Source organism: Dendrobates tinctorius, unplaced genomic scaffold, assembly GCF_039654945.1.
Source record: "Dendrobates tinctorius isolate UK_male_01 unplaced genomic scaffold, ASM3965494v1 ptg000251l, whole genome shotgun sequence".
NCBI classification, from domain to species: Eukaryota; Metazoa; Chordata; class Amphibia; order Anura; family Dendrobatidae; genus Dendrobates; species Dendrobates tinctorius.
This window is the reverse complement of record NW_027361918.1, coordinates 108491-134380: the sequence shown is the minus strand read 5'-3', so window position 1 is coordinate 134380 and position 25890 is coordinate 108491. Positions and strand designations below refer to the sequence as shown.

At 44.0% G+C, this 25890-nt stretch overlaps 1 protein-coding gene across 1 annotated transcript in view; it reads left to right on the top strand.

The window, feature by feature from the left end:
* Positions 1-25646, top strand: part of LOC141065429 (uncharacterized) — a 112233-nt gene extending 86587 nt beyond the window's left edge. Inside the window, exons 6-9 of the mRNA XM_073557926.1 lie at positions 240-315; positions 410-486; positions 599-707; positions 24168-25646. Coding sequence (XP_073414027.1) covers positions 240-315; positions 410-486; positions 599-707; positions 24168-25315 — 1410 coding nt within the window. The 3' untranslated portion in view covers positions 25316-25646. The remainder of the gene's footprint in view (positions 1-239; positions 316-409; positions 487-598; positions 708-24167) is intronic.
* The last annotated feature ends 244 nt before the right edge of the window (positions 25647-25890 follow it).

Below are 25890 nucleotides of genomic sequence, written 5' to 3'. Positions count from 1 at the left end.
ACTGGTTTCCGCCTGCAATTGGGGCGAGGGTGTATACAGCGGAGGAGGAGCTAACCTCTTTTTTTCACTTAGTGTCAACCTCCAGGCGGCAGTAGCATACACCCACAGTACCTGTGTCCCCCGATGAGCGTCTCAGAGAAAAGGATTTTACGGTGAGTTATCACAAAAATGCATGTTCCTTTCACACCACATACAATAATAAATCACTGATTTGTGGCTCATTTCACATTTTGTTTTAGGGTGAAAATCTGATTAATATTAAGGTTGAGGTCGTAGATGAAGAAGAAGAGACGGATTTCATGGCCGAGCAGCAGTGTAAGGAGGGGGACATTCATGTCTGTTAGAGGGTCACCTAGATACTACTCCCATCATCTCCTGTAACACTCTCTTGTCCGGCTGTTTCCTACAGATGGACTCGGTATAAGAAATCCCCCGGATAGATGTCTGGCTCCACTGAATTCCCAGGACTGTCCAGAGAGTGTCCAGGTAGATTAAGCTTCTCTTCCACCACATCTATATGGGGGGTGCTCAGAGATTTGGGGGCTTCTTCTAGTGATGTCTGCTGTATTGTACTGAGCTGTTATATATGTGACATCAGGGCGGAGATCTGACCATCATTAAAGTGGAGGATGAGGAAATGGAGATGATGGACGATCAGCCGTTTCTGAGTGACGTGAAGGAGGAGAGTCCAGGAGATGATACTACCGGTAAGTAATTATACATTTATAGTAATTTTGGCCATATGTCTAAGCAGCAGATTACGTAAAATGTTTGTGGGATTTTAGTCCTGTACACCTTTAAAAAATGAAACATTTTCATTTGAAACTGTGTTTTTGAGAAAATGTGATTTTATTATTATTTTGTGTTCACCACCAAAGTCTAAAATTCTGTGAAACGTTTGAGGGACGCTAGCTTCCTGGAATAATGCCTTATATTCAGAAAAATATCTCCATATCCAAGATACCTTCACATAGTGATGACTATCACGTCAGTGACCTGAGCTGTGAAGAATATTTGGGAATTTAGTGGCAGCTTTCAATCCTCCTTCAGCATGTGTAGCTATCTTCCAAGCTCATACAAGATGCCCTCCTGTGGAGCCCACGCTGTGTAACTGCTGTGTCCAGTCAGAGGGGAATTTCATAAGGAGAATATGGAGTTACTAGCTTGGCCCGTGAAACATTTTTGCACATTGGTCATCGGGAGTGCAGGCAATTTCAGAAAAAGCAAAGCTGGTCAAATGTAATGTGGTGTGCACCTGCAAGGGTTAATTTATCTCTTCTCACTTAATCTAGCTCTCAACCTCTGTTTTAGTCTATAAAGGGACCATAAATCACACCCCAACACAGTCCGCCCACCCCGATAACTTATCAAGCTGCCACCAATCAATAACAGTGGGTGATGAGTCCCCAAAATGTGTTACTGCCAGTCAATCAAAAGGTCACACATGCTCTGAAGGCTATGGTTCTTTTAGAGCATCCAAGGATCAAACTTAAAGATTTTATGCTTTAATATAAAAATATAAAGGGGATTTGTACAGACGATAGACATTACAGCATAACAATAATCACATAGATAATAACAGATACCAAGAGGAATGAGGGCCCTTCTCGCAAGCTTACAGTCTACGAGGAAAAAAGGGGAGACACGAAAGGTGGGTGGTAACAGTTGCCCTGATTGTATGGACCAGCCATAATGTTAAGTGTGTAACAGTACAGACACAGAGGGCTGATAGATGCATAAAGCATGTGGGAACATGATGCGGGGGAACCTGGTTATGTTAAAACTTTTGGCTGTGCCACATAGGGATAGATTAGGTTAATGTGTTGAGACGATAGGCCAGTCTGAATAAATGCGTTTTCAGGGCACGCTTAAAATTGTGGGGATTGGGGACTAATCGTATTGACCTGGGAAGTGCATTCCAAAGAATTGGTGCAGCACGTGTATAGTCTTGAAGACGGGAGTGGGAGGTTCTGATTATTGAGGATGCTAACCTCAGGTCATCAGCAGAACGGAGGGCGCGGGTAGGATGGTATACTGAAACAAGGGAGGAGATGAAGGGTGATGCTGAGCAATGAAGAGCTTTGTGGGTGAGGGTAATAAGTTTGTACTGGATTCTGGAGTGGATGGGTAGCCAGTGTAATGACTGGCACAAGGTAGAGGCATCGGTGTAACGACTAAGACGCCAGACGTACATTGCAATAGCCGCAGGTGGCCAGCGACCCCCGATCATTTACCGTGGGATTTACAAAGGTGGGGGGAGGTCAGAAGTGGGATATCTCGTTTACCTCTGCCCAGGGGTCGCAGCCGGTCGGCTGCTGCATTAGGGGTATGCATCTCACATTGCACCTATCATACATGCATCTCCTATTCGGGGTGCTGGGGGGTTCTGTAACACAGCTCCCCCTTTTCAGCAACGCGATCGGCATACACAGTCTGATCCTTAACGGATCAGCTTGGGGATGACCGAAGTCTATGGGGTTGGTACAAGTTCCGTTTGTCGACTTAGTCCATCGGTGAAGTCCAGAGGTTGTAGGGCTAAACTCCACCGCAGCAATCTGGCGTTGTCTCCGGAGACCCGATTAGGCCAGACTAGGGGATTATGGTCCGTTAGGAGGGAAAACTGTCGTCCATACAAATATGGTTGCAACTTCTTGAGTGCCCATACTACTGCCAGGCACTCCTTCGCGATGTCCGCATAGCTTACTTCACGGGGCAGTAGTTTCCGACTCAGGTAAGCTACCGGGTGTTCTTGGCCGTCCGACCCGACTTGGCTCAGCACTGCCCCCAGTCCAAACATAGAAGCGTCTGTGTGAACAAGGAAACGTTTAGTTGGATCGGGTGTGGCCAATACCGGGGTATTTGTGAGGGCGTCCTTTAGCTGGCGGAAGGCTTCCTCACACTCGGGGGTCCAGGTTACCTGGCAGGGGAGGTTCTTACGGGTCAGATCAAAGAGGGGCTTGGCTATGCTGCTGTAATTGGGGACAAATTTCCTATAATACCCTGCTGTCCCTAGAAACGCCATGACCTGGGTTTTAGTGCGTGGGGTGGGCCATTTGGCTATGGCCTCAATCTTGGCTGGTTCTGGTCGCTGTTTCCCACTTCCCACCCAATGTCCTAAATACTGAACCTCTGCTTTGCCCACGTGACACTTGTTGGGGTTCAAGGTGATTCTGGCCTAGTGGATCCTGTCCAATACTGTCTCTAGGTGATTTAGATGCTCATCCCATGTCGCGCTGTAGATGGCGATGTCATCCAGGTAGGCACAATCACGGTCAGCCAGCCTCCGGAAGGTCGCAGGGGCATTCTTCATCCCGCATGGCATAACTCGAAACTGGAATAAGCCGAACGGGGTGACAAATGCAGACTTGGAAATAGCGTCAGGACTTAGGGGGATCTGCTAATAGCCTTTGCATAGATCGATGGTGATCAAATACTTTGCCCCCGCCAGCTGGTCTAACAACTCATACACACGCGGCATGGGATACGCATCCGTCACCGTTTTCTCATTTAGCTTGCGATAGTCTACACAAAACCGGGTAGTCCCATCCTTCTTGGGTACTAACACTACGGGGGATGCCCAGGGACTATCTGACTCTTCAATGACCCCTAAACGCAAGATCTCTTGTTGCATCCCTTCTCGTACAGACTCAGGGACGCGGAAGGGGGGTTGTCTCAGGGGGGTCTGATCCTGCGTCTCAACCTTGTGTTGTGCCAGACGGGTGTACCCCGGTCACTCTGAAAACATCCTCTGTCACTGCCTCAACAACGCCTCCGCCTGCTGTCTCTCCCGGGGCCCTAGGTTTTTCTCCCAAGTGTACTGTTCCCATGTTTTAGACTGAGTCCTCTCCCCTACGACATCAGGCAAGGGGAGTCCTGCTAAATACTCTGCTTCGGGTGCACAGATGGCCACTACCTCTTCAGGGCGCTCCCGGGAGGGCTTCAGCATATTCACGTGGAACACGCGGATAACCCTGAGGTCGTCACAATCGGTGACATTGTAGGTGGTGTCGGCTATTTTCCCCACTACCTGGTAGGGCCCCTGCCATGCAGCTTTGAACTTGTTCTGCCTAGTTGGTTCTAACACCAGGACCTTCTGTCCTATCGCAAAAGTGCGTTCTCTGGCCCTCCGATCGTACCACACGCGCTGGCGCCGTTGGGCCACCTGCATGTTCACACGTACAGCCTGAGTCAGCTCCTGTAGGCGGTCCCGGAATTCCAGCACATAGGGCACAATAGGTATCCCTTCCATGGTTCCCTTCCCAGTGTTCTCGCACTAAGTCTAGGGGTCCCCTTACCCGCCTCCCGTATAACAGTTCGAACGGGGAGAACCCCGTGGATTCTTGGGGCACCTCCCGATAGGCAAAGTCCCAATGAGTTGTTCTAATGTTCAATTAAAACGTTCACACAACCCATTGGTTTGCGGGAGGTACGGGGCGCTTCTAATGGACTTTACGCCGCACAGTTTCCACAGTTGGTTGGTCACCTCTGCTGTAAATTGGGTACCAACCCGTGAAAAAACCTGGAGCAAGGCGGCCACCACCTTCTCTGCCAGTATGTTAGGTAATGCAACCGCCTCTGGATACCGTGTGGCATAATCTACCACTGTCAATATATGTCTTTTTCCCTGACGGACTGGGTTTGGCTAACGGACCTATCAGATTGACTTCTACTTGGCTAAATGTCTCCCCAATGGGGAGGGGGTGTAATATGGCCTTGCAGCGATCTCCCCTCTTGCCAATGTGCTGGCAACTGTCACAGGTCTGGCAGTACTGACGAACATCATAGGTTACCCCTGGCCAAAAGAAGTTTTGTGTCAGACGATGCCTGGAGATTTTTTTTTTACTTCTATTAGATCATTAGTACTTGGTTTGTGCAATTATTCCTTGTACTAACGAGCTGGTAACCTACGAGGAGTGCACCGATTCTACAAGGTCCATCTCTGTGCTTGCTCAGACCTATCTGCAGTTTCTCCTTCCTGGTTTTATTTTATATTGTTTATTTGTTGTAAGGCTAATTACCGATATGGCAGCCATATATGTCTATGCAGCTGAACGCTCCGATCCGAGTAACGGGGGCGGCAGTGCCTGCTATTGATGCGAGAGACTCGTCCGAGTTTCTTGCATATGAGTATGAGCCTTTAGAAGTTTCTGCTGACCTTTCACCACAGGTAGATGGGGACTATGACTCTATAAAAGAGGCCTTGGCCACCCACTACATATCGGAGAAAGTTCTGAAATCTACAGCAGGGATTACCTGACTGCTCTGCAGAAGTCGTGAGCACCTTGAGGACCACTAGTGAAATGCTCTGGTGCTCAACCCGAGCAACTAGCCCAATGTAAGTCCATGGGAAATACGAGCATTTTAGCCGCGGCCCCCGGGGGTCTTTTTAGGGTCTAAAAATGGCGGAAAGCGATGGGAACAGTGTTCAAATGACATGAGAACATCATGGGGAAGACCCCTGGAAGCATTTCTGACTCCCAGGTCACTGCTGTGAACAATGTTGTCAGAGTCTTCTTACCCCACTTTTACAGGTGCACAATAAAACATACATAAACAAAATGGATTTTGCTGGGAAATATGTTAAGGTTCATCCTTTTCAGGGTAATGACTTTTATATAAGGCAAAATAACTATCCCCAAACAAAAATGTTCCTCCACCACTTAGGCTATGTTCACATGCAGCATTTTTGATGCTTTTTTGAACTTTCGAATTGCTTTCAACCAAGACAAATGCATTCACTGGGAAATGTCATTTTAACATTTAACATCCTTAGCTGGCCATGTGGTGTGTGACACATCATCAGACTCATGAGTTTTAACAGTGCACAGCTGAGAGGCTTAATGCAGGAAAGCTTCCTGGAGCTCTCAATAGAGCAATTTAACTTCTGCACTGCCCAAAAAAACTTACACCATTTAATATAATAATAAATTTTATTTCTTTAGCGCCAACATATTCCGCAGCACTTTACATTTCAGAGGGGATTTGTACAGAAAATAGACATTACAGCATAACAATAATCACATACATTATAACAAATACCAAGAGGAGTGAGGGCCCTGCTCGCAAGCTTACTGTCTATGAGGAAAGAGGTAGACACGAAAGGTGGGTGGTAACAGTTGCCCTGATTGTATGGACCAGCCATAATGTTAAGTGTGTATCAGTACAGACACAGAGGGCTAATGGATGCATAAAGCATGTGGGAACATGATGCGGGGAACCTGGTTATGGTAAAACTTTTGACTGTGCCACCCAGGGATAGATTAGGTTAATGTGTTGAGGTGGTAGGCCAGTCTGAATAAATGCGTTTTCAGGGAACGCTTAAAATTTTGTGGATTGGAGACTAATCGTATTGACCTGGGAAGTGCATTCCAAAGAATTGGCGCAGCACGTGTAAAGTCTTGGAGACGGGAGTGGGAGGTTCTGATTATTGAGGATGCTAACCTCAGGTCATCAGCGAGCGGAGGGCACGGGTAGGGTGGTAGACTGAAACAAGCGAGGAGATGTAGGGTGGTGCTGAGCCATGGAGGGCTTTGTGGGTGAGGGTAATAAGTTTATACTGAATTCTGGAGTGGATGGGTAGCCAGTGTAATGACTGGCACAAGGTAGAGGCATTGGTGTAACGATTGGTGAGGAATATGATCCTGGCTGCAGCATTCAAGACAGATTGGAGAGGGGAGAGTTTAGTAAGAGGGAGACCGATTAGAAGAGAGTTACAATAGTCGAGACGAGAATGAATAAGAGAAACAGTAACAGTTTTTGCAGAGTCAAAAGTAAGAAAAGATCGAATTCTTGAAATGTTTTTGAGGTGCAGATGACAAGAGCGAGCCAGTGATCGAATGTGGGGGGCGAAGGAAAGCTCGGAGTCAAGTATGACCCCAAGACAGCGGGCATGTTGCTGGGGAGTAATAGTGGAACCACACACGGAAATGGCAATGTCGGGTATAGGTACATTAGTAGCGGGAGGAAACACTAGGAGTTCAGTCTTTGACAGGTTCAGTTTCAGATATAGTGAGGACATGATGTTAGACACAGCGTTTAGACAATCGCCGGTGTTTTCTAGAAAGGCTGGCGTGATGTCAGGAGAAGAAGCGTATAATTGGGTGTCATCAGCATAGAGATGGTACTGGAAACCAAATCTACTGATTGTTTGACCAATAGGGGCAGTGTACAAGGAGAAGAGGAGGGGGCTGAAGCTGAAGTGCTTCTAATAAGTGCAGGAGTAGGAGTAATTAGACGCTACCATCTTCTGGCTCCTCTCTGTCACGTTAAACTCGTGACAGGTTGGCCCTAAAGTCTCACCAACCAGAGAGCCTGACGGGTCTCCCTTCTGAGTAATGGTGCGAGATGAAGAGGTAGTATCATCTGACGCTAACATTCCTGAGACAGGGGTGACCGGAGAAAAGTTTGGGTCTGTCCAACATAGGGATCTAACGCTAAACAAAGTATTCAATAAGTTTCCAAGAGAAAAAGGTCGCACTCTGCGGGATAATGATGAATGTTTATTGACACTGAATTACATGTCACGTCGGAGATGTGAAGGAGAGTGTGTCAAATGGCTGACTACGGCCGTTTCACGCTACTCGAGCGCTTCCACGGGTCAAAGTGCAGGAGGAAATGACGGATACTTATGCACACCAGTCACTCCTCCTGCCAGCCACTACAAAACTAACAAGTGAAACAGACAAGTGTAACGTGCAGACATATAAAAACATACAATTTACCGCCTCAGCGGGAACAATACCTTTACATGTAAAATTACAAAGATTACAAGGAACAATAAATCATTATCAGTATTACTGGTTAACCCCTATAATTAAGTTAACTCTTCTGGATAATCTATTCCGGACCAAATATGTGCTCCCATTAAATATAATATAATTGTGATATATTGCGACTATGCCGTAGCTCCTGTCTCCAGGATAAAAATCACTGACACCTATCTTATTGCCATTTATATTATAATATCCTAGAAAAACTATTTTCTCCTGATCAAAACGGATTAAGACAAATGTAACTATGTAGTACAAAATTAAGCGAATAATAAACTGCCCCAATTTTATATAAATTTTTTATCAAGCAAAATACCACGCCGAATGTCATAAATTTATATACCTCCCAAACATGATTCTTGTGTTATAATCTCATAATATTAAGCAAAATACATTTATATGAATCAGTTATCATAAAAAAATGGCCATATCTACTTTATCATTGAAACCTGCGGGACCCGTCGCCCGTGTATCCATGATCCATTTCGATTCCCGCTGCAATAATAATTTATGCAAGTTCCCCCCTTGTGGGGGTAACATCACTTTTTCAATACCCGCAAAAGTAAGGACACCCGGATCCGTCCCATGTACAGTCCTGACATGGTCAATGAGACGTGGCACTCCTTTCCCAGATTTTATCGACTTGAAGTGCTCCCGAAATCGAACATAAAGCGGGCGTATTGTCTTTCCTATATAAAAAAACCGACATGTACAGAAGATAACATAAACCACATGATCAGTCTTGCATGTAATAAAGCTGGACACCGTATGTCTAACTGCACCCATTTGCAGTGTACGATCATAGAATCATAGAATCGTAGAGTTGGAAGGGACTTCCTGGGCCATCTGGTCCAACCCCCTGCTCAAAGCAGGATTCGCTAAATCATCCCAGTCAGATGTCTGTCCAGCCTCTGTTTGAAGACTTCCATTGAAGTTGAACTCACCACTTCTCGTGGCAGCCTGTTCCACTCATTGATCACTCTAACTGTCAAAAAGTTTTTTCTAATATCTAATCTGTGTCTCCTCCCATTCAGTTTCATCCCATTGCTTCTAGTCTTTCCTTGTGCAAATGAGAATAAAGTTGATCCTTCTACAATGTGACAGCCCTTTAGATATTTGTAGACAGCTATTAAGTCTCCTCTCAGTCTTCTCTTTTGCAAACTAAACATTCCCAAATCCTGCAACCTTTCCTCATAAGACAGGGTTTGCAGACCGGTCACCATTCTGGTTGCTCTTTTCTGAACTTGCTTCAGTTTGTTGATGTCTTTTTTAAAATGTGGCACCCAAAACTGGACACAATATTCCAGATGAGGTCTGACCAAAGAGGAGTAGAGGGCAATAATGACTTCACGTGATCTAGACTGTATGCTTCTGTTAATACATCCTAGAATTGCATTTGCCTTTTTTGCTGCTGCATCACACTGTTGACTCATTCAGTCTGTGATCTATTAGTATACCCAAGTCTTTTTCACATGTGCTGTTGCTTAGCCCTATTCCTCCCATTCTGTATATGCTTTTTTCATTTTTATTGCCCAGATGTAGTACTTTGCATTTCTCCCTGTTAAAAACCATTCTGTTAGTTGCTGCCCACTTCTCCAGTTTATTTAAATCTTTTTGAATCCTCTCTCTCTCTTCTCTAGTATTAGCTATCCCTCCTAGCTTTGTGTCATCAGCAAATTTAATCAGTTTACCCTCAATTCCTTCATCTAAATCGTTGATAAAGATGTTGAACAATACAATGATACCTGCAATAGGGACATTGTCCACATTTATAATTACCTTTAGGTATTCCCTGATTTAACCATGTGTCACGTTGAGTTATTAAACGATTCTGGACTAAAACGTCCCTAATCCTTGTACTGCGTCTATTGGAAATCAAAGGTCCTCTGGACACTATATCAATCAATTCCCTGTCTTGTTCCAAAACATGCCAATGTTTCCTTATTACGGATCTGATTTGTCTATCCATGGGGCCATAACGAAAACAAAAGGTAAATCTTTTTTCTTTCTTACTTTCTTTACTCTGTTGATTTATTATGCATCTCCTGTTGTCATCCCATTGTGATTTCACTTTTTGAAGTGTAGTATCTAATAAATGGTCAGGGTACCCTCGTTGTCTCAATCTCTCATGTAATTCTCTGGATTGTCGTTCCCGACCCTCCACTGTATTATTGACACGAAATATTCGTAAAAATTGACTATATGGTAATGAATTAACAGTATGTGTGGGGTGATAACTGTCAAACCGCAATACGGAGTTGGTGGCTATAGGTTTCCTAAAAACCGATGTACATATAGTATCTCCAAAAGGACATCAAGAAACTCCAATTTGGTACCTCCAAAATTATATGTGAACACCATGTTCATGTGATTCATGTCATTTAAATAGTGAACAAATTCAACAAATGTCTCTTTTGTACCCTCCCAGATTATGAACACATCGTCCACATATCTGAGGTATAATCTGATATGTCTGAAATACCTCTGCATATTATAAACATATTTCTCCTCAAAAGCTCCCAAGAACAAATTCGCAAACGTGCAAGATACCGGCGTGCCCATCGCAGTTCCCACATTTTGACAATACCATTTCGAATCAAAAGTAAAAGCATTGTGTGTTAGGATAAAACTCAATGCATCACAAACAAAGTCTATGAAACCTTGCTCTTTCCCTGTCGTACCTAAAATTTCCCTAATAGTGTCAACTCCCAATTGTTGAGGAATTCTTGTATAGAGACTTTCTACATCTATTGATGTTAAAAAGAAACCAGGTTGCCACCCAAACCCATGTATTACTTCTAGAAAAGCTTCAGTGTCTCTTATATAGGACGGGATCTGAATAAGCATTGGCCGTAATAGCCAATCTACATTTTGTGAAAGTGCCTCCGTCACTGATCCTATCCCAGAAACAGTGGGGCGACCTGGAGGACAGGATAGGGATTTGTGTATCTTAGGTACATGGTACCAATGGGGACGCGTAGGAAAGTCAGGCAACAATTTTTCTGCCTTTTTTTCAGAAATAATATTTTTTATGACATATTGCCTGAGTAAGGACCTCAAATCTTTTATGAATTTGTGGGTAGGATCCCCCATCAATTTCGTATATGTGACTGTATCTGATAGATGTCGGTGGGCTTCTGCTAGGTACATATCTCTCGGCAATAACACTGTATTCCCTCCTTTATCTGATGGTCTCACCACTGTGTCTGTCCATTCTCTAATTTCTCTCAATGCTGACTTCTCCGCCACTGTCAAATTTGAGGGAGCTGTGGGATATACTAATGCCTCTACATCTTTAATGACTAACGTCTCAAATAAATCAATAAGATTTCCTGGGGAGACAGGGGGCATATATTGTGATGTTCCCCCCCCTAAAAAAGGTGTATAAATCGTTTGTGGGTAGTCACCCCTAGATTCAGTGATAGTCAACAATAGGGCAGCATCTTCATGCACTTCTGCCAATGTACCTACTCCTGCCATAAATCCCAAAGGACCCACTTCACATTGCACCTCCCCTGATAATGGAGTGTTAATGGGGGTTTGTAGTAAAAATTGCTTATGCAGATGCATCTTCCTAATGGATTTAAATAAATCAATCTTAAATTCTGTCAAATCAAAACTATCTGGTATACAAAAATTCAGACCCTTGGCTAATAATGAATGATGTGAATCATTCAACACATGATCAGTTAAATTTATTACTGCCTGCGACAGTGTGTCCCTTATCGTCTCGGTCTCCATGAGACTTGCTTTCTCTTGCGGTTTTGTCCATACGGCCTTCCTCCTTCCTCTTCTGATCCTCCGCCTAAAGGGATATTATGTCCAGACACACCGGCTTCTGCTGATATCTGCTGGCCAATTGCAGACATGGATGAACTGGCCCCTCTCCCATGCTTGAATCGGAATCCGTTGTTCAATAATCTCTCCTGTGTGGAGCCTGATTCTGTTTACGGTAATGGCGCTTATATTTCCCTTGTCCTGATTGTCCAGTATGTACGTTCATTCTTCGCTTATTCCAACTGAATATCTGGCCATTCAAAAAATCATGTTTGTCTCGTAAAAATTTGTCTCGTTTTCTAGACTTAATCTCTGCCTCCATTGTTATTGAATATAAGCCACTGATTATCTGTCATTCTCGATTTTAACTCTTCTTGTGATTTCATTAAATCCTCTTTAACTGTGTCATAATTACGCAAGTTGGTATCCAAGACCAATTGCAATAAATCTTGCGAACATTTAAGTAGAATTTTCTCCCATTCCATTCTGAAGGAAGCATCACCTTTGAACTCAGAAATTTCCTTCCACACTCTCAATCCGCGGGGTACTCGTCCACAGTCTCTGTAGGACTTCAATGAATTATTGGTCCAAAATAACTTTTTCCCTCTCAGCCAAATTCATTAATTTAAATTCCAAAGCTTTAGTGCTTAAAGCCTGCACTTCATCACACGTTTCACACTCTGAAGTAATTATCAACATCCTCCCGACCAGCCTGTAAGCTCTGTCCCAGTGTAGCTGTATCCGCCTCCATGTCCAAAGACATGGTTAGACTACTTCATGTGCTGCGTCTGGATAATCCAAACTAACAATCCGGTAACCAAGCGTGCTCAGTCCAGAAACAAAAATGCTAATGAAGTCAATGCAAGAAAGCGGGCGGCACCGCTGTTACCGTGCTAAGGTCCGTGGCTGGCAGCAGGCGGAGAGCTCACATCCAGGACTCCCGGGTGCTTGACCTCGTAGCAAGACGATTGTAGTTTCCAAGAGAAAAAGGTCGCACTCTGCGGGATAATGATGAATGTTTATTGACACTGAATTACATGTCACGTAGGAGATGTGAAGGAGAGTGTGTCAAATGGCTGACTACGGCCGTTTCACGCTACTCGAGCGCTTCCACGGGTCAAAGTGCAGGAGGAAATGACGGATACTTATGCACACCAGTCACTCCTCCTGCCAGCCACTACAAAACTAACAAGTGAAACAGACAAGTGTAACGTGCAGACATATAAAAACATACAATTTACCGCCTCAGCGGGAACAATACCTTTACATGTAAAATTACAAAGATTACAAGGAACAATAAATCATTATCATTAACCCCTATAATTAAGTTAACTCTTCTGGATAATTTATTCCGGACCAAATATGTGCTCCCATTAAATATAATATAATTGTGATATATTGCGACTATGCCGTAGCTCCTGTCACCAGGATAAAAATCACTGACACCTATCTTATTGCCATTTATATTATAATGTCCTAGAAAAACTATTTTCTCACGATCAAAACGGATTAAGACAAATGTAACTATGTAGTACAAAATTAAGCGAATTCCCGCTGCAATAATAATTTATGCAAGTTCCCCCCTTGTGGGGGTAACATCACTTTTTCAATACCCGCAAAAGTAAGGACACCCGGATCCGTCCCATGTACAGTCCTGACATGGTCAATGAGATGTGGCACTCCTTTCCCAGATTTTATCGACTTGAAGTGCTCCCGAAATCGAACATAAAGCGGGCGTATTGTCTTTCCTATATAAAATTATTATTGCAGCGGGAATCGAAATGGATCATGGATACACGGGCGACGGGTCCCGCAGGTTTCAATGATAAAGTAGATATGGCCATTTTTTTATGATAACGGATTCATATAAATGTATTTTGCTTAATATTATGAGATTATAACACAAGAATCATGTTTGGGAGGTATATAAATTTATGACATTCGGCGTGGTATTTTGCTTGATAAAAAATTTATATAAAATTGGGGCAGTTTATTATTCGCTTAATTTTGTACTACATAGTTACATTTGTCTTAATCCGTTTTGATCGTGAGAAAATAGTTTTTCTAGGATATTATTATAATATAAATGGCAATAAGATAGGTGTCAGTGATTTTTATCCTGGTGACAGGAGCTACGGCATAGTCGCAATATATCACAATTATATTATATTTAATGGGAGCACATATTTGGTCCGGAATAGATTATCCAGAAGAGTTAACTTAATTATAGGGGTTAACCAGTAACACTGATAATGATTTATTGTTCCTTGTAATCTTTGTAATTTTACATGTAAAGGTATTGTTCCCGCTGAGGCGGTAAATTGTATGTTTTTATATGTCTGCACATACACTTGTCTGTTTCACTTGTTATTTTTGTAGTGGCTGGCAGGAGGAGTGACTGGTGTGCATAAGTATCCGTCATTTCCTCCTGCACTTTGACCCGTGGAAGCGCTCGAGTAGCGTGAAACGGCCGTAGTCAGTCATTGACACACTCTCCTTCACGTCTCCGGCGTGACATGTAATTCAGTGTCAATAAACATTCATCATTATCCCGCAGAGTGCGACCTTTTTCTCTTGGAAACTACAATCGTCTTGCTACGAGGTCAAGCACCCGGGAGTCCTGGACGTGAGCTCTCCGCCTGCTGCCAGCCACGGACCTTAGCACGGTAACAGCGGTGCCGTCCGCTTTCTTGCATTGAAGTATTCAATAAGTTGACCATTATAATCTGAATAGCACAGATGCTGCCATTGGCTGACACCAGATTTCCTTATTTTATGATGAGTGGGGATTTATTGTACCGGTTTACTAAGGTCAGAGAAGAAGTAGTGGAACAATTGTTGGTACCAGGACACTATAGACGGGCAAGGTGTTGGACTTGACCCATTCACATATTTTGTGTGGATATTTGGGTGTTGAAAAAACCCCAAGAACTATTCATGGGGGTTCTATTGGCCCTGATGTCACCATGAAATTCTAAGGTAGTTCAAGTTCTGTTCCACTGTTCACTTCCGAAATTCCCTTGTACCCATCAAGGGATCGCAAGACACAGACCCCATTGAAACTCCATGTTTGCTGGTTAAAGCAGAAGGAGATATTGAAGACGTCACAATAGTTAAGATGCTCTTTAAGGCCTGAAAACAGCAATTTCAGGAATTGCTGCAGCAGAACCAAGACCTGTTCTCAGATTTGCCAAGGTATACAGATGTAAGAGAACACGAGATCCTGACGGAACCCCATATGCGGGTGAATTCGCAGCCCAACTGAATTGCAGAGGCCCGCCAAGAACTGATCATCAAGCAAGTGAAGCGTGTGCTGAATCGCTTGAGACATTGAGGAATCTAAGAGTGGGTGGTCTAACCAGATTGTCCTTGATACAAAACACGATGGAAAATGAAGATTTTGTAATGATTATTAGAAGCTAAACGAAGGCGGAGATGGCCTTACAAAAACTGAAGGTAGCTCTGTGTAAGCCGGTTCTGGTTGCTCCTGACTTTAATAAAGAATTTTTACTTCAAACAGAGGTCTCAGAAGTCGGATTAGGAGCAGTACTTTCTCAGTAGATACACTGAGAGAAGCATCCTGTTCTCTACCTGAGTAGGAAGCTATCAGCATATGAGAAAAAATATTCCATTGTTGAAAAGGAATGCTTGGCCATAAAGTGGGCGGTGGACACATTGCAGAACTATCTATTAGGGCGAAAAATTTTATTGGTGTCAGACCATATTCTACTCATGTGGAAGAGGGAGGAAAATTTCCACTCCCATGTGGAACAAGGAGTTACAAGGTAATACCTCAATCCTCTGAAGAATTCCATGATTAGTGGTAGAAGGTGCTAAGGCCACCACTTTATGCAGAGGGAGAGGTATGTAAAGTGACTGTAGGACACCTAGTGGATGGGAGGTAAATCTGGTGAAATGCTTTAGCGCATATAGGACTAAACGGGGTTAAATGGCCATGAGAGTTTGATTGTGAGCAGCTGAAGAGTTGGGAGAGACAGCTGCTCACCAAAGCTTCACCCCTGGGTATGGGTCAATTTGTAAATTAAGACCTGCTTGCCTCACAGAGGACTGTGTGTATGGAAGTGTGCAGATCTCCTGGATTGAGTGCCTTTGCTAAAGGAGTAAGAAGCTGGACTCTAAGCAGGCAGGCTAACCAGCACTATTGTATGGACTTTTGCTTTATGTTGTACGTTGAGCTGGACAAGGGCTGTATTTGAGTTTCCTATGTTGTGGTTTGTGAGGACTACAATAAAACAGTCAGACTTTTCAATAGAAACTGCTCCCAAGTGAGCAGCTGTGTTACAGCATTCACTACTGCTATTGGTCCAACTGTCTAACAGAGAGTCAGACGCACCCTTTTTGTCTATCCTATCTATCCCTAGTAGTAAATCTGTATTACTCTCTTCTCCAGGCTGACACACTATTCCTCACTGCTTTCAATCACTATCTGTGTAGTATACTCTGTGTACCCTATTTCCCTGAAAATAATCCCTACCCCAAAAATAAACCCTAGCAGGAAATTTTGGCCTATTTGGAGTAGGCTTGAAATATAAGCCCTACTTCAAAAATAATCCATAGTTGCGGTTCAATGAGGAAGTGTCTAGACGGCTAAATAAGTTAATTCATCAGGACTCTTAATGGGAAAAAAAGCATTCACCATGAAAAGAAAGCAGACACCTCTTCCCCCCCCCCCCCCTCCAAAAAAAAAAAAAATTACCCTTACCAGACACTGAACAGTTACGGCAAGCAAGCGCCAACGATGGATGGGCTCCGCAGAGATCTGTGTCACTGTCAGGTCCCTCGCCGTTGTAGCTGCATTGCGCTGCAGCTGGCACACACAGATGGGATCCAGTATCAAGCGTCTCTCCCACACACAGATCGGATCCCAGTATCAGTCCTCTCTCTCCCACACAGATCAGATCCCAATATCAGTCCGCTCTCCCACACAGATCGGATCCCAGTATCAGTCTGCTCTACCATACACAGATCGGATCCCAATATCAGGTCGCTCCACCACACACAGATCGGATCCCAGTATCAGTCTGCTCTACCACACACATCGGATCCCAGTATCAGGCCGCTCTCCCACACACACAGATCGGATCACAGTATCAGGCCGCTCTCCTACATACAGATCGGATCTCAGTATCAGTCCGCTCTACCACACACAGATCGGATCCCAATATCAGGTCGCTCTCCCACACACACATCGGATCCCAGTATCAGTCCGCTCTCCCACACACAGATCGGATCCCAGTATCAGTCCGCTCTCCCACACACAGATCGGATCCCAGTATCAGTCCGCTCTACCACACACAGATCGGATCCCAATATCAGTCTGCTCTACCACACACAGATCGGATCCCAGTATCAGGCCACTCTCCCACACACACACCGAATCCCAGTATCCGTCCGCTCTACCACACACAGATCGGATCCCAATATCAGATCGCTCTCCCACACACACAGATCAGATCCCAGTATCAGGCCACTCTCCCACACACAGACTGGATCCCACTATCAGTCCGCTCTCCCACACAGATTGGATGCCAGAATCAGTTGGCACTCCCACACACAGATTGGATCCCAGTATCAGTCCGCTCTCCCACACACAGATTGGATCCCAATATCAGGTCGCTCTCCCACTGTGACGAACACCAGGGAGAGCAAGGAGGGAGCAGTAGTCTAGAGTCAGAGCGTGCGGCCGCACGCTAAGTGTGAGCCGCACAAGAGCAGGACCTGAGACACGTGACCACCGGGGGAGTGGCCAGAGGTGTTTCCAACTCCCGTACGGGAGAGAGAATGACAGCAGAAGCTGTCGGAGCTGGGAGCGAGATCGGACAAGCTGAGATCAGCTGTAACCGGAGGGTAACGCAGGAGCCTAGGGATGAGACAGAAGGATGGTGCAATACAAGCCGAAGTCAGAAACCGGACAGGAACGCGGTAACCAGGTGTGTGGACAGAGGAACAATCGGTATACACCGGAGTCACTAGGACAGCTGCTCAGCCGAGAACGGAAGTATCACTGACAAAGAACCAACTCCAGAGCGGGTAAAAATAGCCCTCCCAAACCAAAGGGAGGCCATGCAGAATTAACCCTCACAAGCCCAGGACGGAGAAAGAAATCCTGTCCTGAGCCATGACACCGACACACACAATCGGATCTCAGTATCAGTCCGCTCTCCCACACACAGATTGGATCCCAGCATCAGGTCGCTCTCCCACACACAGATCGGATCCCAGTATCAATCCGCTCTCCCACACACAGATCGAATCCCAGTATCAGTCCGCTCTGCCACACACAGATCGGATCCCAGTATCGGTCCGCTCTCCCACACACAGATCGGATCCCAGTATCAGTCCGCTCTCCCACACACAGATCGGATCCCAGCATCAGTCCGCTCTTTCACACACAGATCGGATCCCAGCATCAGTCCGCTCTTTCACACACAGATCGGATCCCAGCATCAGTCCGCTCTTCCACACACAGATCGGATCCCAGCATCAGTCCGCTCTTCCACACACAGATCGGATCCCAGCATCAGTCCGCTCTTCCACACACAGATTGGATCTCAGTATCAGTTTGCTCTCCCACATACAGATCGGATCCCCCCGAGTACTGCAGGAATTAAGCACAGTCATAGATAGACCATTATTTTTAATCTTTAAAGATTCCATAATAACAGGGTCTGTACCACAGGACTGGCGTATAGCAAATGTGGTGCCAATATTCAAAAAGGGGACAAAAACTGAACTTGGAAATTATAGGCCAGTGAGTTTAACTTCAACTGTGGGAAAAATCCTGGAGGGTTTTCTAAGAGATACTATACTGGGTCACAGTTAGCAGTGGGGTACCACAGGGGTCAGTATTGGGTACCACAGGGGTCAGTATTGGGCCCGCTTCTTTTTAACATATTTATTAATGACCTTGTAAGGGGCATAGAGAGTAGAATTTCAATATTTGCAGATGACACTAAACTCTGCAGGGTAATCAATATAGAGGAGGACAATTTTATATTACAGGAGGATTTATGTAAACTAGAAGCTTGGGCTGATAAATGGCAAATGAGCTTTAATGGGGATAAATGTAAGGTCATGCACTGGAGTAGAACAAACAAGATGTATAATTATGTGCTTAATTGTAAAACACTGGGCAAAACAGTCACTGAAAAAGACCTGGGTGTATGGGTGGACGACAAACTCACATTTAGTGGCCAGTGTCAGGCAGCTGCTGCAAAGGCAAATAAAATAATGGGATGCATTAAAGGAGGCATAGATGCTCAGGAGGAGAACATAATGTTACCTCTATATAAGTCACTAGTGCGACCACACTTAGAATACTGTGTACAGTTCTGGTCTCCGGTGTATAAGAGAGACATAGCTGAACTGGAGCGGGTGCAGAGAAGAGCGACCAAGGGTATTAGGGAACTAGGAGGTCTGCAATACCAAGACAGGTTATTACACTTGGGGTTATTTAGTTTGGAGAATCGAAGGCTTAGGGGTGATCTTATTACAATGTATAAATATATGCGGGGACAATACCAAGAGCTTTCTAATGATCTTTTTACTCTTAGACCTGTGACGGGGACAAGGGGGCATCCTCTACGTCTGGAGGAAAGAAGGTTTAAGCATACTCACAGACGCGGATTCTTTACTGTAAGAGCAGTGAGACTATGGAACTCTCTGCCATATGATGTAATGAGTGATTCTCTACTAACATGTAAGAAGGGACTGGATGCCTTTCTTGAAAAGTATAATATTACAGGGTATATACACTAGTCTCCTTAATATTGCGTTGATCCAGGGAGCAAGTCTGATTGCCGTATGTGGAGTCGGGAAGGAATTTTTTTCCCCAATGTGAAGCTTACTGTTTGCCACATGGGTTTTTTTTGCCTTCCTCTGGATCAACATGTTAGGGCAAGTTAGGATAGGATATGGGGTGAACTAGATGGACTTAAAGTCTCCCTTCAACCTTAATTACTATGTTACTATGTTACTATCAGTCTGCTCTCACAAAGCTGACTGCTGTGGATTGCAGGGAGACCTGACAGCGGTGCAGATCTGTATGTAAGAGCCAATTCACTTGCCAATTCTATTGTTTAGGGTCCACTAAATGCAATTCTTTGGGGATATCTCCTTTTTTTGTGGGGGGGTGTTAAACGGTAGATGGAGAATAGTGTATTTAAAAATGGAAATTTAAATATGCTGTAAATACTGTATATATTCAGTAGATGGCACCACATACAAGTGACAAAAAGTAAGAGTGGGAATAAATGCCATCCTGAAAATTCATAGGACTTCACAATGTCAAGTACAATACAGCAAAATGTGAGAGTTTATATTAAAATGTAATTTTTACTAGGTCACTAAAATGAAAAAAAGGAAAACGTGCTCTATCTAGGGTGTATGACCTTTACCATAAGATGGAGGCCCACCCATTTATAATAAAATGCGAGAGTAAAAAAAAAATTCAAATCCTGGTCCATCATCCACTAGTGAAATCCAGTATCCGAAAAACCACGCAAGGTAGGGTTACAACGGCGAGACATCTGACCACACACTTCGATATGTCGATGCTGATCCTAGTAACAGAGTCTTTCTGGCAATCACAAATCATCATGTAGAGAAACAAGCCACAGCGCCCATGTTAGATCCTAGTGACTGATAGAAGTGAGTACAGCGTGCATGACAGTAGTGCCTGCCTATTAACCGTTTATGGCATGTAACAACCAAGCTGTGAAGGAAAATAGGAATGTCCTCACCCAACGCATGCTCGTTCACGTAGAGGGAAGCGATCTCAATCCCGGTGAGAATCCATCCAGGATATACGGCATACAGTGTTTCCCTATAGGGACTACACTAGCCAGAATCTCCAAAAGCTCCCGCCCTGACAAGGGCAGTCTACAACTAGCCCTAATAAGGAGGCTTTGTACCCTCCCTGTGTGCACATGACTCGTTTCTTCCCCCGGTTGGGACTTCAGGGCTCCTGTAGCATAAGTAGGTGATCAGTGCAGAGTAAAGCAGGTCCCTCCTGTCTTTGTCTAATCCTACATATATATAGTTGTGATGTTACAGATGATGACATGACTGTTTGAATAAATGTTGATTTTTGGTCATGAATACCGGTTAATGTGGATTGTTAAACATGAGAAACAGATATACTGTAGATATAAACGGATATGTTCCATGATGGAATTCGGGGTTTGGAGAGTTATGATGAATGCAGAATGTGGATTGCTGTATAAGGCATGCCCTGAAAATAAGCCTAGAGCATTTTTCAGAGCAAAAAATAATGTAAGACCCTGTCTTATTTTCTGTGAAACACGGTATTACGTGTCTCTCCCCAGGACATTATAATCTGAGGTCACTTTTGCAGCTGCCTCCCATTCACATTCTCCACTTGTATAGTGGCTAGGACACATTTGCTGTAACCCACCTGAAGCCATGAGATGTTTGTCCATTTTCTTCCATCTATCAGCCATTTTTGGTAATTCTTAAAAAGTAAATTACAAAGTATTCAAATTTGCCAACTTTGACAAGTCTTTCAAAGTTCAATATAAATTTGATTTGCCGGTCTACTCAGGAACTCTGCAGCTACAACATGGTGCCCAAAAAACATTCCTGCAAAGTCTGAGCTCCAATGGGCTTAGGACAATCCATCCCTCTTGGCCTTAGCCACATAACTCGGGCAGCCACACATAACCACTTATGGGGTGTGTAATTGGTGGCATAAGATGGGCACACAGATTCAAGGCTGGACATTGTGGACATTATACAGTTTCTAATATTTTGACACCTGTGAGCCTCTTTAATCATGGTAAAATTAAATCAAAATAGCCAAATTTGTGTTTTAACATCACATGGTTAGAATTTTCTTCCTACTTTATGTCCTAGGAGCAGATAACAATCACATTTTGGGTATTACTGTACAAACTAACTCCCAAAGCAGTTAATGGAGTTTGTTTCCAATAGAACAAGCAGGTACAACATATTGAGCACTGGAATGGTATAATTGTGAAAAGTTTGTGATTTTTAGTCAGCACCACCCAGAACCCATTGAGTTATTAAAAAACACCTGTAACTTCCAAACTGGGGCTGAGCTGGTACTCAAGGGACTTTGCAGATGTGATCTGGTGCCTGAAAATGTTTCCATTAAAAATTTATGCTCCAAAACCTCTGTTTTGTTCGCATCTAAGCCCTGCCATGTGCCCAAATAGCAGTATAGGGCCACACCTTCCGTTAGAAGCTATGTGGCGGTTTTCTCCTATTGTTCCTTGTGAAAGTGAAACGTTCAGCGAAGGCAGTAATTTATTGAAGAGAGGACCGAGAAAGGATTCTGAAGGATCTAGATAAGCTTGAACAATGTGCAGCGACTAAAAGAATGCTATTTAAGTCTAGTTTCACACTAGCGTTCGACGCAGCGCACGGCGCTGCTAAGCCCCGCCCCCCTGCCGGCTCCCTGCACGCCCCATCCGATCATCGCCGCCTACTATCGCACATGGACGCTTGCAATCTGCGCACCCTATCTTTAGCATAGGGTGCGCAGATCGTGTGCTGGCCGTGCGCTAGTAGGATTTTGACGTGCGCTGTGCACTTTTGAAGGTGCGCAGGTCGCAAGCGTCCATGTGCGATAGTAGGCGGCGATGACCGGATGGGGCGGGCAGGGAGCCGGCAGGGGGCGGGGCTTAGCGGCGCCGTGCGCTGCGTTGAATAAACGCTAGTGTGAAACTAGCCTAACAGATACAAATGCAAGATTCTACATCTGGGCAGGAAAAATGAAAATTACATCTACAGAATTGGAGGAATAGGGCTAAGCAACAGCATGTGTGAAAAAGCCTTGGGTGTACTTTGAGATCACAGACTGAACATGAGTCAACAGTGTGATGCAGCAGCAACAAAGGTAAATACAGTTGTAGGATGTATTAAGAGAAGCATACAGTCTAGATCACGTGAGGAAATTATCCTCTTCTACTCCTTGATCAGGCCTCATCTGGAATACTGTGTCCAGTTCTAGGCACCACATTTTGAAAAAGACGTTGAAAAACTAGAGCAAGTTCAGAAAAGAGCAACCAGGATGATGAGCGGCCTGCAAAGTACCGTCTTTCCCCGAATATAAGACACCCCCGAATGTAAGACGTACTAGGGGAATAATGGGGGATGCCTTATGTAAGACATCCCCCGTTTATAAGACATAGCGGATCAGCGGTGCCCCGAAAGTAAGACGTTGTGCGGTACCGGTATAATGCATTAGGTTTAACATACCGGTACCGGTGCCTGTGTCCCCCTGTGTCCCCCGGGCGGAAGTCAGGGCCTCTCTGATTGGCCCAGCGGCTTCTGTGAGCCCGGCCGCCGCCCTGACGTCACCGCTCATTGGCCAGTGTCCCCCTGCACGAGGAAGAAGAAGCCTGCCCTGCTCTGTCCCGCACCGCAGAGAAATCGCCATCCGGTAAGCAATGGCTGTGGGATACTGTACCATACCGTAATGGCAGGCTGTGGGATACTGTACAATGGCAGGCTGTGGGATACTGTACAATGGCAGGCTGTGGGATACTGTACAATGGCAGGCTGTGGGATACTGTACAATGGCAGGCTGTGGGATACTGTACAATAATGGCAGGCTGTGGGATACTGTACAATGGCAGGCTGTGGGATACTGTACAATGGCAGGCTGTGGGATTTTTTTCTAATATAAGACATACCCCGAAAGTAAGACATAGTGGGACTTTTGGGGGTCAAAAGAATGTAAGACACTGTCTTATATTCGGGGAAACACGGTATGTCCTATCAGGAACGGTTAAAGCATCTGGGAATGGCTAGCTTTCAAAAAGAGGGCTAAGAGGAGGCTTAATAGCTCCTTACAAATATCGGAAGGGTGTCACAGTGTAGAGGGATCATCATTATTCTCATTTGCACATGGAAACACAAGAAGCAATGGGATGAAACTGAAAGGGAGAAGATACAGATTAGATATTAGAAAAAACTTTTTGAAAGTGAGGGTGATCAATGAGTGGAACAGGCTGTGATGAAGGTGGCGAGTTCTCCTTCAATGGCAGTCTTCACACAGAGGCTGGACAGACATCTGTCTGAGATCGTTTAGTGACTCCTGCATTCAGCAGGGTTTGAACCAGGTGACCCAGGAGGTCCCTTCCAACTTAACATTATATGATTCTAATTTGATGTAGGATTCAGACCTGACATCCTTGCTGTTTTTGGGCCAGATTCCTCATGTTGTAGAATGACAAAACTTTGCAACACATTTATTCCCATGGTACATGTATCAATTACTGTCATAGATTTGTATTCACACACCCTTCCATGTCTTAGTGATGTAAAGCTGCTTTTTTAGTATGACAACTTTCTGGATTATGTTGTGTCCTGGGGCACAGAAATGTTTGACCACAGGGAGATGGGTCTTTTGCCTGTAATTGTGTGGTGATGAGACTTCATCCTTGCTTTCAGTTTTTGTCCTGGTTAAGGTCTCATATCTACAAGATTAATTTGTTTCCCTTACTGAATGCAATCAGTCTTTCAGCTGGTGAACAATGTTTCTAAAAAAATTTTTAGATTAATAGTCATGTTATGAATTTCAATAATTTGTGATAACATTTTTTATCCTAACAGAATTTGTTGGCAAGAGCCCTGAGGGAATCTTCATGTCATCGGTAATTTATAAATCAGAAGTTGACGTTGTCATGAAGCACTCTACTGTAGAAAACTACCTCGTAGATAATGTACATCTACAACATCGCAGTTCAGATTTATTATACAAACCTTCAAAACATGAAAAATCTTCTTTGGACCAGCCACAGGTTTTTCATGCAAGTAAAGATCGGAAAGAGGGTAAAAGGTTTCAATGTGGTGAATGCGGAAAGCACTTTACTAAAAGCTCAGGTCTTGTTATACATAAAAGAATTCACACAGGAGAGAAGCCATACTCCTGCTCAGAATGTGGGAAATGCTTTGCCCGTAAATCAGGTCTTTATCAACATGGGCGAAGTCACGCAGGAGAAAAGCGATTTTCGTGTTCAGATTGTGGCAAATGTTTTACAGATAAAGCACATCTTAGTAGACATGAGAGAATTCACACAGGGGAGAAGCCATATTCATGTTCGCAATGTGGAAAGTGTTTTACAAATAAATCAGATCTTGTTAAACATCAGAGAATCCACACAGGAGAAAAACCGTATTCATGCTCAGAATGTGGGAAATGTTTTACAAATAAATCACATCTTATTACACATGAGAGAAGTCACACAGGAGAGAAGCCGTATTCATGTTCAGAATGTGGGAAATGTTTTACAAATAAATCTAATCTTGTCACACATGAGAGAAGTCACACAGGAGAGAGACCATATTCATGCTCAGAATGTGGGAAATCTTTCACAAGTAAATCAGATCTTGTTACACATCAGAGAAGTCACACAGGAGAGAAACCGTATTTATGTTCAGAATGTGGGAAATGTTTTATCACTAAAGCTAAACTTAGGGATCACCAGAGAATTCACACAGGAGAGAAACCATTTACATGTTCCGAATGTGGAAAATGTTTTATATACAAGTCAGATCTTGTTACACATGAGAGATGTCACACAGGGGAGAGGCCGTATTCCTGTTCTGAATGTAGCAAATGTTTTACAAATAAATCACATCTTGTCACACATGAAAGAATTCACACAGGAAAGAAGCCGTATTCATGTGCAGAATGTGGAAAATCTTTTACAATTAAATCAGGTCTTGGTAGACATCAGAAAATTCACAAACAGAAGTGATTTTCATGTGTAAATGGTCTTAAATGCTTGATCACCAAAGCCAACCTTGGGGTTCATTAATGAAGTCACTCAGAGCAGAAGCCTTTTGATCTTCTGTATTTGAGTTGTGGAAAATATTTTACAAGAAAGTCAAATTTGGTAGCTCGTCACATAATTTCCGTAGAGAATTGTGTTTTTATAATATTTACCACTGTCCAAACAATTCATTAGGTTATTAACTAACCTGTTTATTTTGAGGAGTGGGGTGAAATGTGACTGGATCAGACCAACGCTCACATTATACACTGCTCAAAAAAAGAAGGGGAACACTTAAACAACAAAATATAACTCCAAGTAAATCAAACTTCTGTGAAATCAAACTGTCCACTTAGGAAGCAACACTGATTGACAATCAATTTCACATGCGGTTGTGCAAATGGAATAGACAACAGATGGTAATTTTTGGCAGTTATCAAGACACCCTCAATAAAGGAGTGGTTCTGCAGGTGGGGACTACAGACCACATCTCAGTACCAATGCTTTCTAGCTGATGTTTTGGTCACTTTTGAATGTTGGTTGTGCTTTTATACTCGTAG